This window comes from Mustela erminea, chromosome 7 (assembly GCF_009829155.1).
Source record: "Mustela erminea isolate mMusErm1 chromosome 7, mMusErm1.Pri, whole genome shotgun sequence".
In the NCBI taxonomy this organism is placed as follows: domain Eukaryota; kingdom Metazoa; phylum Chordata; class Mammalia; order Carnivora; family Mustelidae; genus Mustela; species Mustela erminea.
Window position 1 is genome coordinate 9,423,191 of NC_045620.1, and position 11,446 is coordinate 9,434,636.

Here is an 11,446-nt window from a genome sequence, read left to right on the forward strand (position 1 = left end):
GGTATTATCTAGACCTTTGCAAATCTCCTGAAGTCAACTGGATTCTCCCACCAGCATACAGTCCATTGCCGTGTTTTGAGCATCTGAAGAAAATCTGTTGCCTTGCGTGTGGTTGGAATGGAATATTTTGGATAGCCTTTTCCGGTAATTTTTAAGATCCTACCAAAACACAAAAGGGGGAAGTTTCTTTAACTTTTTAAAGATTTATTTTAGAGAAGGAGCGTGCAAGCGAGGGGAGGGGCGGAGGGAGAGAGAATCTTCGAGCAGACTCCCCACTGAGTGCAGGGCTGGACACGGGACTCAAGCCCAGGACCCGAGAGAAAACAACCTGAGCGGAAACCAAGTCAGATGAGGACTGAGCCGCCCAGGTGCCCCGAGGGTAGTTCCTTAAGGCTCAGTTGCTGTATAGAATCTGGAGCCATCCACAAACTTTTCAAACTGATAAAATTCATTGTTCTGTTTACTTTTTGAATGGCTCTTAATCATGCTTGATTTTTTTTTTTTTTAACTTGTCCTACATTGGCCACTTGGAAAATATGGTTTAGCAATGTACATAATCCTTCCTAACGTTGACCCCGTCTTACAATAGGAAAAAAAAATCACTTATTAATATTCCCAATCTCATCAGAAAAATTGAAAAGAAAGCTGCACACACAGGGTAAGGAATAGAGGTTCGGAAATCCTAACTTTATTAGAGCTGAGATGTTGCTGCTGCAGCACTGTAGGCACTCTTCCCTGAAATGACAGGCTCGCATAGCTCATTCTGAAGGAGATTTTCACCAAATCCCAAATTTGAAAAACTCACCAGGGCCTGTTGGTACAACCGTGTGCTTTGGTCTGTACCCTTCCCATTTCAAGACACCGTGTTTAAAAAAAAAAAAAAAAAAACTGCAGGAGGGAGAAATTTAATAGAAGGTCTGGGTTTTGCTGCTGGGAAGGCTGTTCCTCCATGAAACTGGCTTTGGGTTCCCTGGGAGGGTATGGCCAGGAGGAAACTCCGTGCCACCGCCTCTTGGTGGGATGGGGAGGAGGAGCGGCTAGTGGTTCATGCTCAGGCATGTGTGGTTCTGCCCAGGTGTTCCCACAGCAGAGTGGAGGTCAAAATGGAAAAGGAAAATCCCCATCTTTTTAATAGAATGAAGATCTTCTCACTACAGACTCGACCAGAGGAGACTGGGGTACCCCCAGGCACTCACAGACTGCACTTTGAGAACCGTGGAGGTGGAGGCTACGTGTGGGGGAGGGCATGCGGCCTGGGTGCCCAGAGTGAGGGCTTGCTGCGGGCTTATCTGGGGGAAAGTGAGAAAGCTGAGTGTGCTCGCATTAGAGACCTCCTGGAAAACCAGGCCATAGAGGGGGGTTAATTACCTTTATTCTAAAACTGCATTTCCTCTCTATATCCCAAATGCCAGTTTATCCTGGATGAAAATTTTTAATCAAGAGTTGAATTATAAATGTGTTAAGATGCTCGTGCATGTATTTAGCTTAGTAAAGGAGAGGGACTCACGATTGCTGTCTTTTATCCTCTGTCCTCATTTAGCACGGGAATCCGGATTCATTGGTCATGCATAAGTGGGGGCCTTTCTTCCGCTGTGCCGTAGACCATTACTCGAACGTGAATCACTGTTCCTGGCAGACTTAGAGCGTGCCCACACTGCTCTCTGCTTCTGACTTTTTCAGCAGATGGAGACAGTGTAGATTATTAGGCTGTGAGGACCATGTCCATCTCCAGGACAAATGAAGACCGCTCAGTCCCTTTCAGTGTCCTCCAGAGTCCGTCACCACTCTGCCTTGTGCTGTCTTCTGTCCCGGACGTCCCCCGGCCAGTGGAGCAGCCTCTGTCTGGAACCTGCCAGATAAAGGCAGTCTTGACCGGTTTTTCCTGCGGTGGACTCCTGGCAATTTTGTGAACCCTATAGGCCCTTTCTGGGATGTTTTTAAATTAAAGCCCCTTAAACTGTATTTCAGTACACATTCTATCAGTAGTAAACATGTGGCATTTAATACATAAACCCCAGCTACCTTAAGTGTGGTAAAGACCAGACAGCCTCACCCAGGAGCTTGTTAGAAACCCCGAATCTCCAGGCCAACCCAGCCACGCTGACATGAACTACATTTTCCTCGGTTTCTGTAAGTTCAACTTGAGAAATAGGGAATGTTGGTCAGAGGGTACCAACATTGAGCTGGAAAATGAAGGAGTTCTAGGAGGCTGATGTACGGCACGCCAGCTTTTCAGGTAGCGACTTTCAAGTCTGTCCTGACAAGAGTAGGTCTTAAGTGTTCTGATTACAAAGAAACGGTGATTATCTGAGGTGAAGGCGGTGTTCATGAACCTTATGTTGGTAATCCGTTTTCAGCTTATACTTGTATTAAATCACCACATTGTATACCTTAATGTCATGTCAGTGATATCCCAAATATCATTAAAAACCCATTTTAATGAGCCCACCCCCCTCAGGCCCCAAATGATAGGGATATGCAGGAACACTAAGAAAACCCCGAGTTTGAGGCACCTGGATGGCTCAGTCGTTAAGCGTCTGCCTTTAGCTCAGGTCATGATCCCAGGATCCTGGGATCGAGCCCCGCATCGGGCTCTCAGCTCGGCGGGAAGCCTGCTTCTCCCTCTCCCACTCCCTGCTTGTGTTCCTCTCTCTCAATGTGTCTCTGTCAAATAAATAAAATATTTAAAAATATATATAAATATATATAATATATAATATTATATATATATATAATATATAAAAAAAAAAAAAAGAAAACCCCAAGTTTAATGTTAGCAGACCAGCTACCAGGTCCTCTTAATCGTGCCGTAGTGATGAACATAAAGTTCAGAACCACAAGTGTGCTTGGTGGGTGTGAACGTGGCTCCCGTGTACTGACCAGAGTCTCGGGTTGTTGATTACATGATGGGTAGATGCTAAATTCCAGTTAGAGGTAGTAGAAATAAAAATGTAGTAATTTCCCATGTAAGGTCTTGGATCTCCTACATCTTATCCTCAAACCCTAAATTAAGAATCCCCTGATCTTGAGTCGGGGGGAGCACCTGAGTGGCTCAGTCTATTAAGTGTCTGCCTTTGGCTCGGGTCAGAATCTCAGGGTTCTGGGATCAGGGTCTAGGTCCCTGGAGACTGCTTCTCCCTCTCCTTCTCCACTCCCCGTGGGCACACCGTGCACTGCACCCCCCCCACCCCCACCACCCCCCACCTTGCGCTCTCAAAAGCTAAAAAAGGCAAAAAAGCCTGATCTGGAATGTTACACGTCAGCTGGGCAAGAGAACCATGGTGAACCACACACCGGCTCTTAAAAGGATTAGCCTGAGAGTGATGCCTCCATTTCAGTCCTGTTTCACTGGGCAGAACAGGTCGCATGTCCAAGCCTGTGGTCACTGGGATTGGAGGCAGAGTTCCTCTGCAAAGGGGACAGTGAATACTCCAGCTGTACATAGCATACGTGGGGGGTGTGCCTCTGACTGAGCAAGCTGAGTTGTCGTTGATCAGTTTTCTGCTGGTTCCCGCTTGGTAACTGGGAATATTCCTAGAACGTTATCCACTTCATCAAGTCCTCATTTATCGGGGCAAAGTTCTACTTAGGCCATAATGGATTGGATTTGTGGTCCCCTTTCTCTCGTCCACTGTCTCTTGGAATGGTTCCCAACCAGGTAGTCTCGTCCCCCAGCCCCCGGCCCCCCGGTCCTGGGGACATTTGTCAATAATCAGAAGACCTTTTTGACTCTTAAAACTCGGGCTATAGGTGCTACTGGTGTCCAGTGGGAAGTGGTGAATCTGCTGCTCAGGACAGCCTATGGCAAAGGATTACTTGGCCAAAAGGGCAGTGATGCTGAGCTCAAAGACCCTAGAGTTTTGGTATCTTGAGCAAACCTCCCTTCTTAACCTTTATTTTGTTTATGTGGATCAACAGCTGTATATCTTGATTTCTTCTAATTCATTGAAATACACAGTTCACTCCAGCCTTTTGTTAAAAATGAACTTAAGTCTACAAACACTGTTCTGAAAACAGGGGTAGGCTAAAAGTTTTCACAGCTTTCCCTGCCCATCTCTAGAGAGTTTGTAATCTGATTTTCTTAAAAATTGTTTTAAAGGGGCGCCTGGGTGGTATGGTGGGTTAAGCCTCTGCTTTTGGCTCAGGTCATGATCTCAGGGTCCTAGGATCGAGCCCCACATAGGGCTCTCTGCTCAGCAGGGAGCCTGCCTCCTCCTCTCTCTCTGTCTGCCTCTCTGCCTACTTAGGATCTCTCTCTCTCTCTCTGTCAAATAAATAAAATCTTTTTTAAAAACTGTTTTAAAATATGCCCTGACTTTTGAAAAACCTTTTGGGAAACAATATCAGATTCATAAGTTTGAGTTACATCTATTGGGTTTTATCTTTTCAGTATGTATTTTTTAGTGGCTCTCTGTTTTATCCAGTATTCAATACTCCTGTCTTTTAGCATTTTCCTAAAATATTTATGTACCTTAGGAGCATTACGCTGATTTTTAAAATATGTTAAAGCTTTTAACAGGGAAACTAAATCTGTTCTTACTTATATATAGCTTGACTTTTACTTGTGTTCTGTTGCCTTTCTGTATGGTTCTCTTGTGGCTTGGAAGCAATAGTTTCCACTTGATTATATCCCACATCTTACCCACTTCCTTTTCTCTGATGTGCACAGTTCAAGTGTGCTGCTCTGAGTCATCAGCTGGCTTTCTCTTCTCTTTCCACGGAATGCTAATTCAAGTATCGGACTCTATTTAAGTAACTTCTTTAGAACTTTGCAGACACTGCTCCCCTTGTCTGAGGAGTTACATGCTGATCTGAGCATTTCTTTCTGAAATTGTAAGAGCTCCTTCGTGGGCTCCTGAAATTGTATCTCCCTGTCTGCAGATAAGCTATCTGAAGACTCCGGACTGTCGTTTGTGTTGAGAAATACCTGTTTTCTCTGTTCTGTCTTGGACCGTCTAGAGCTGGCTCTCGTGTCTTGTACTTTCCCTTTCGGGCAGCCTTCTGGGAGATTCTTGGGCTCCATCTTCAAAGTCCTTTTTGTGACATCCTTTCTGCTCATCAACTTGGAATCTTGAGAGTCCCAGGAGAATAAGAATTACTATGGAAATGAAAACCAGGGCACCTCCGTGACTCCGTCATTAAGCATCTGTCTTTGGCTCAAATCATAATCCCAGGATCCCGGGATCGAGCCCCACATCGGGCTCCCTGCTCAGCGAGAAGCCTGCTTCTCCCTCTGCCACTCCCCCTGCTTGTGTTCCCTCTGTCACTATATGTCTTTCTCTGTCAAATAAATAAATAAAATCTTTTTAAAAAGGGAAATGAGGGGCGCCTGGGTGGCTCAGTGGGTTAAGCCTCTGCTTTCGGCTCAGGTCATGATCTCAGGGTCCTGGGATCGAGCCCCACATCGGGCTCTCTGCTCAGCAGGGAGCCTGCTTCCTCCCCTCTGTCTCTGCCTGCCTCTCTGACTGCTTATGATCTCTGTCTGTCAAATAAATAAATAAAATCTTTTAAAAAGGGGGGGGAATGAAAAGTATTTGCTTTTAGATCTTCATCTTCTTGAGTTGGGTGTGTCTTCCTGGTTCTGGCTTTCCCCCAAGCATTTGGTTATTGGGTAGACTTTTTTATTCTGGAATGGTTGTAGGGGAGGGACAGAACACTGGAGGAAATGCTCTGGCCATGGGGTTCTGTTCTCTGGAGTGTCTCCAACTACTTGAGGGCTTTGCACTGTTTCTGTGGTGTAAGCACCCTCATTTTCTAAAATCATTGCTGCTGTGGTTTGGTACAACTGAGGGAGGAGGCAACCTGACCACTCAGTGCGAACCATGAAAGCTGTTCCAAGGTCCCTGTATCTGACCCTGAGGACTTCTGTAACGACTCTCCATTTCCCCAGACAGGGTTTGGCCTATGATTTTTGGCCTTCACCCTGATCTTACCTGTTCCTTACGATTCTTTATAATTTGTGAGCCATCCATGACTAGCACACCTTCTTGTTTCCCAGCGCGCTGAACTATGTACTCCAGTATCTTCCTATCTGGGCACTGGGACAGAAGGAAGAGGCAGACCCCTCGGCCCCGGCTACCCTCTTGGTCCGATCTCTTTGCAGTCACCTTAACAGAGAAACCCTTAAAACCTTGAATCTTCCTTATGTGTTTGAAGGAGACAAACCCCACAAGTGTGAGTTCTGTGACAAGTGCTTCAGCCGGAAAGACAACCTGACCATGCACATGCGTTGCCACACCAGCGTGAAGCCCCACAAGTGTCACCTGTGTGACTACGCCGCCGTAGACAGCAGCAGCCTCAAGAAGCACCTGCGGATCCACTCGGACGAGCGGCCCTACAAGTGCCAGCTCTGCCCTTACGCCAGCCGCAACTCCAGCCAGCTCACCGTCCACCTGCGGTCCCACACAGGTAGGTCCTTGGCCCAGAGACCTGTGCCTTACTTCTTGTCCAGTTTCTTCACCTCCGTCTCGCTAAAATGCAAGCAACCGAGAGGACTTGGTGGTCAAATGTAAAGGAGTTGGCATTTCTGTGGTTTTTCACCCAGACGGCCAATGTTCCGTAAAACATGAAAGTCTGACAGCTCGGTTTTTTCCTAACTCGACAACATAGGCCACAACAGGGAAGCAAGGGCTGTCTCTCAAAAGCCTGACGTCTAAACGAGGTGTTTCAGTCATTTCGCGTAAACTGATCACATGGCTGAATTCTGAAACGTAGCAGAATTAGTTGACTGGACCTGCAAATCACAGGCTTCTAGTGTTAGAAATCAGACTTTACCAAAAGCTTTCTCTTCTGTTGTAAGACCCCACTGAATAACAGTAGAATCAACCAGTTTATCGAGGCACAGAGAAGTGGGGGTTGGGGGCTCATAAGGCTCAGAAAATGAGGTTGTCCAGTGAATTCATAGAAGGCAAGCAGATGGGATATGCTGACATCTGAAACTAAGTTTAAAGAAATAAAAAAAACTCTTCCAGCAGACAAATGGCTCCCAACTCTGTGGCTCCCTCACAGCCTCTTGAACCCATGTTTTACTACCCTGAGAGCTCTGGACTCAGAACTGGCACGTAGACTGCCAAGGCCACAGAGTTCAGAGGAGAAGCGAAAGCCTGTTGGCAACATGGCCCACACTGCCCAGTAGCACGTAAAACCTGTGGCCGCCTCTACCTGGTCCTTAATCTGGTCTGTTCTTCCTAAATCTAAATGTCCCCTATGTATTATGAATCACTGGCAGGAGACGAGTGGTCTAAGATAACCCAAATCTAACAAATCCTGGAGTTAGCAGAATACCTTGGGTCATAAACAAGAATTCTTCAGTTCTAATTGGTATCTACCCACTAGCAGAAATGCTGCATCCAAGAAGAGTCCCGTGAAAAGGTAGTGAGAACGAAGTATGAATTAAAACTGAAGTTGCTGGCTACAAAGGCAAAGAAATTTTCCAGAGCCTAGAAGAAAAAAAACAAAAAAACTGATTTGAATAACTAAGAATAAGAAACTGGAAGTTTGGCCACTGTCCAGGTCTGGGGGGGATAAAAAATAGAAGTGAGAAAATCAAATAAGAAAGAATATCTTGATTCTAAGGAGCCATGAGAGTGGAAAGGATGCCAAGCAGGACAGATGGAGTGGATGGGCAGAGTCAAACCTAGAAAATCTTCTCCCGTAGTATTAGCTTCTAGGGGGATAGTGGAATAGTGCCCTCAAAGCTGGGAAATGATTTTGGATGAAGAATTCTATACCCAGCTAAACTGAAGTATACCAGTATCCTGAAGTGTATGAGTAGAAAGTAAACCAAAAAAGAAAAAAGAAAAAAATAATAAATCAAACTTCCAGGTGTCACGCTAGTGGCAGTTACTGAAGATAAACTCTTCTCCAGGGAGAAAACAAAATGTGGCCTATCCGATGTCCATTTGAATATTGCTAACAGGTTTCAGTAAAGGAAAGTATGAGGATGATTCCTATGTTGAAGGCTTAAAAGGAAATTCAGTGAATTAAAAACTCAAAATCCACAAGAAATCTCATCTACAATGTTCCATAATTAAAAGACTGGGTGACTTTTGAGATGATGGTAAGATTCTTTTCCCCCGAATGCATAGTCCCATCAAGAATTAAGCTAACCCGTGACCCAAAATGAGCATGTAAGATAAGAGAATTAATGTGACCTTGATGCTGACACCATTGTCAAATGGCCCAGGGGTGACCGTGACCCTCTAAAGTGTGCAGAATTCTGGTGAAGTATTTGCCTCCAGTGAATGAACTATACTCAAGTCCTAAAATAGAGTTTGATTCTAACACTGAAAACAACTCGTTAAAGCATGGGAATTCACTGGTCAGAATGCAAATGCTCTTGAACTTAAATGTCAAAATCCCAACAAGTAGGAAGAGGTAGTATGGTGAAGATGAGGGAATCCTCAAGAAACTTCTCAGGCTGATGGAATAAAAGTTAGGAGGCTCTAACCCAACGTAGAAGGTTCATGCTAGAGGAATATAATACACACCCAGCAGTGGGGAGAAGCTGGACGTGTAGAGTAAGAGAGATCATCTTTGCTTATGTTCAGCTGAGGACAGTTGTTAGGGTAGTGACCTCCAAAGGCACTAAAAGTCCTTAACAGCGCTCCAGAGTACAGAGGAGGCCGTGGATTTTTAGGAATTGGTCACCTGCTGCCATATTCCTGTATTTTGTATATAAAATTCAGTCTTGTGTAACTATGAGACTTCAGGAATACAAGCCAATCAGTTGACGTAATAGAGCGTAAACACTGGAGTCGGTAATACGTCATGGTTTGATTTACAGCAGTTGTAACAAAACCGTACCTCCTCCATGTCCAGTTCTGGTGTATTAGATTAAATGAGAGCTAGAGTCGAAAGTAAAGTGGCCTCACGAAGAGGCCAGGATGCCCTGGTGCCTGAGTTCAAATCCCTCCTATTTGACCTTGAAGCCTCCATTTTCCCATCTGCTCAGTGGGGGTCATAGGACCCACTCATAAGGTTGATGTGAGCATAAAAGAAGTTAACGTACATGGTAAGTGGTGGTGTCAGGGAGTTACCCGTCGCTGGAGTACAAAGACCCAACTCTCTCTGCACCTGGTGTTCTGATGCATGTTTGGAGGGAGGAGGGACTTCTTTGCTTGTCCTTGTCTGCTCTAATGGAAACGCCCCTTCCATTGTCAGGGGACACCCCCTTCCAGTGCTGGCTCTGTAGCGCCAAATTCAAAATCAGCTCGGACTTGAAAAGGCACATGATCGTGCACTCGGGGGAGAAGCCTTTCAAGTGCGAGTTCTGTGATGTCCGCTGCACCATGAAGGCGAACCTCAAGTCTCACGTCCGCATCAAGCACACGTTCAAGTGCCTGCACTGCTCCTTCCAGGGCCGGGACCGGGCCGACCTCCTGGAGCACAGCCGGCTGCACCAGGCCGACCACCCCGAGAAGTGCCCCGAGTGCAGCTACTCGTGCTCCAGCGCCGCGGCCCTGCGCGTGCACAGCCGCGTGCACTGCAAGGACCGCCCGTTCAAGTGCGATTTCTGCAGCTTCGACACCAAGCGGCCCAGCAGCCTGGCCAAGCACATTGACAAGGTGCACAGGGACGAGACCAAAACGGAGAACCAGGCCCCGCAGGGCAAGGAAGGGCCCCGAGGGAGCGGCTCCCAGCACGTGGCCAAAATAGTGACCCAGCGGGCCTTCCGCTGCGAGACCTGTGGTGCCTCCTTCGTCAGGGACGACTCTCTGAGATGCCATAAGAAGCAGCACAACGAGCAGAGCGAGAACAAGAACTCGAACTTGGTCACGTTCCCGCCCGAAAGCAGTGCCTCGGGGCAGCTGGGCACCCTGGTCTCCGCGGGGCAGCTGGACACGTCCCTGGAGCCCGGCCAGTGCCTCTAGTTCAGCCAAAGAGGCTGGTGGGCTGGACAGACGCCGGACAGACGCTGCAGTGCAGCCCTCCGAGGGGAGGCCATGGAGCCAGACTCGTGTCCCCAGCTCTGGGGACGGAATGCTCCAACTTTATAAAGTTGGCCTCGAGGCCGTGGGCTGCGGTCACCAGCCTGAGAGCTGACGCCAAAGCAGCTCGGTGGAGGCTCCCCTCCCCGTTGCTGTCTCCCCTCCAAATGTCGGCTCCCCAGGTTGACCCCGTGGTTCCGAGGTGGGGTGGGGAGGTCCGTCGCGCACCCCTCCGTCCCGTAGGGATGGTTTCGTGATGGAGGCCGATCCTAAAACTGACCCACCTGCGATGGAATTACGAAACTATTTAGACCACGTGGGGAACTAAACTGATGTGTATAGTGGGAATGGTTAGGACGGCCGCGGGGGTACGCTCCGTGGAGGACCTGGGGGCCTCTGGGAAGTTCTGTTTCTTAACCTGGGTGGTGGTGACGAGTGTTTGCCTTACGCGTTCATGTGGTTCCTTTTATCATTGTCTTATAATAAAAAGGCAGACTGTGCTGTAGAATGAGGTAAGGGGAATGCTTCATTTTTCTTTGCTTCCTTCCGTTAGAGTGGGTATGCAGTGGGGTTCTTCATGGCCACCCGATTCGGGAACGCGTTCTAGACGCTCGCAGGATTCTCCCGGTCTTGAGTGCCACGGAGACGAGAAATGCAGTTTGACCTGAAGGTGGCGCCAAAGATCAAGCGAACAGTAGCTGAGCCCACTCCTGTGCCTTGCGAAGCTGCATTTCTGTGCTTGTATAGAAAAGACCTGGGGCACCCGTGGGCCCTGGGCTTGGTTCCGGGACATGTGATGCAGGACACAGGCGGAGCTGAGGGTCTTTCATCCCAATCAGCATTTGGTGTTCGCCGAACCAACAAATGAAAATCCAAACTTCTTATAGGCGGACGTTTTACTTTGGCCAAAACGTAGGAGGCTCTGGAGTGCCAGTGGGTATATAACTTACCCACGGTTGTTCTGTTGTTCGGCATCTTTTCTTCAAGTACAAGTAATAGAAATTCTTACGTGCCCTCATCACATTAAACGTGTAAATCCATTGATTTTGGTAGACTGGGAGGAAAAGGACGAGAAAACTTCTATAGATTGTACACGACGGAATACGTAGTTCACTTATGGGAGGTGTGTAGCTTATTTCGTTATGAATCCTGTTGTTTGAACATACCTGATTGGAGGGTGGCAGCGAGTGAATGATTGATACACTGTCAGATCTCGTTGTAAGGAGAATGTGATGTCTGAAACCCGTGATAGAATTAATCTTTGCTTTGCAACTGTTTTCTTTTCTTTTCTTTTTAAGATTTTATTTATTTGACAGATCACAAGTAGGCAGAGAGAGGAGGAAGCAGACTCTCCGCTGAGCAGAGAGCCCGATGTGGGGCTCGATCCCAGGACCCTGGGATCATGACTTGAGCCGAAGGCAGAGGCTTTAACCCACTGAGCCACCCAGGCGCCCCTGGAACTGTTTTCTAAGGTCCGGGAGTGTCTGGTGACTGAATGCCTGGGCATGGTACAGATT

General features: G+C 47.4%; 1 protein-coding gene across 2 annotated transcripts in view; it reads left to right on the top strand.

The window, feature by feature from the left end:
• The window catches only part of ZFP64 (ZFP64 zinc finger protein), an 87,586-nt gene extending 77,145 nt beyond the window's left edge, over window positions 1–10,441 (top strand). For both annotated transcript variants that reach the window (XM_032350322.1, XM_032350323.1), the window contains 2 exons: window positions 6,157–6,408; window positions 9,163–10,441. In XM_032350322.1, the coding sequence (XP_032206213.1) occupies window positions 6,157–6,408; window positions 9,163–9,872 (962 nt within the window). In that variant the 3' untranslated portion in view covers window positions 9,873–10,441. The remainder of the gene's footprint in view (window positions 1–6,156; window positions 6,409–9,162) is intronic.
• The last annotated feature ends 1,005 nt before the right edge of the window (window positions 10,442–11,446 follow it).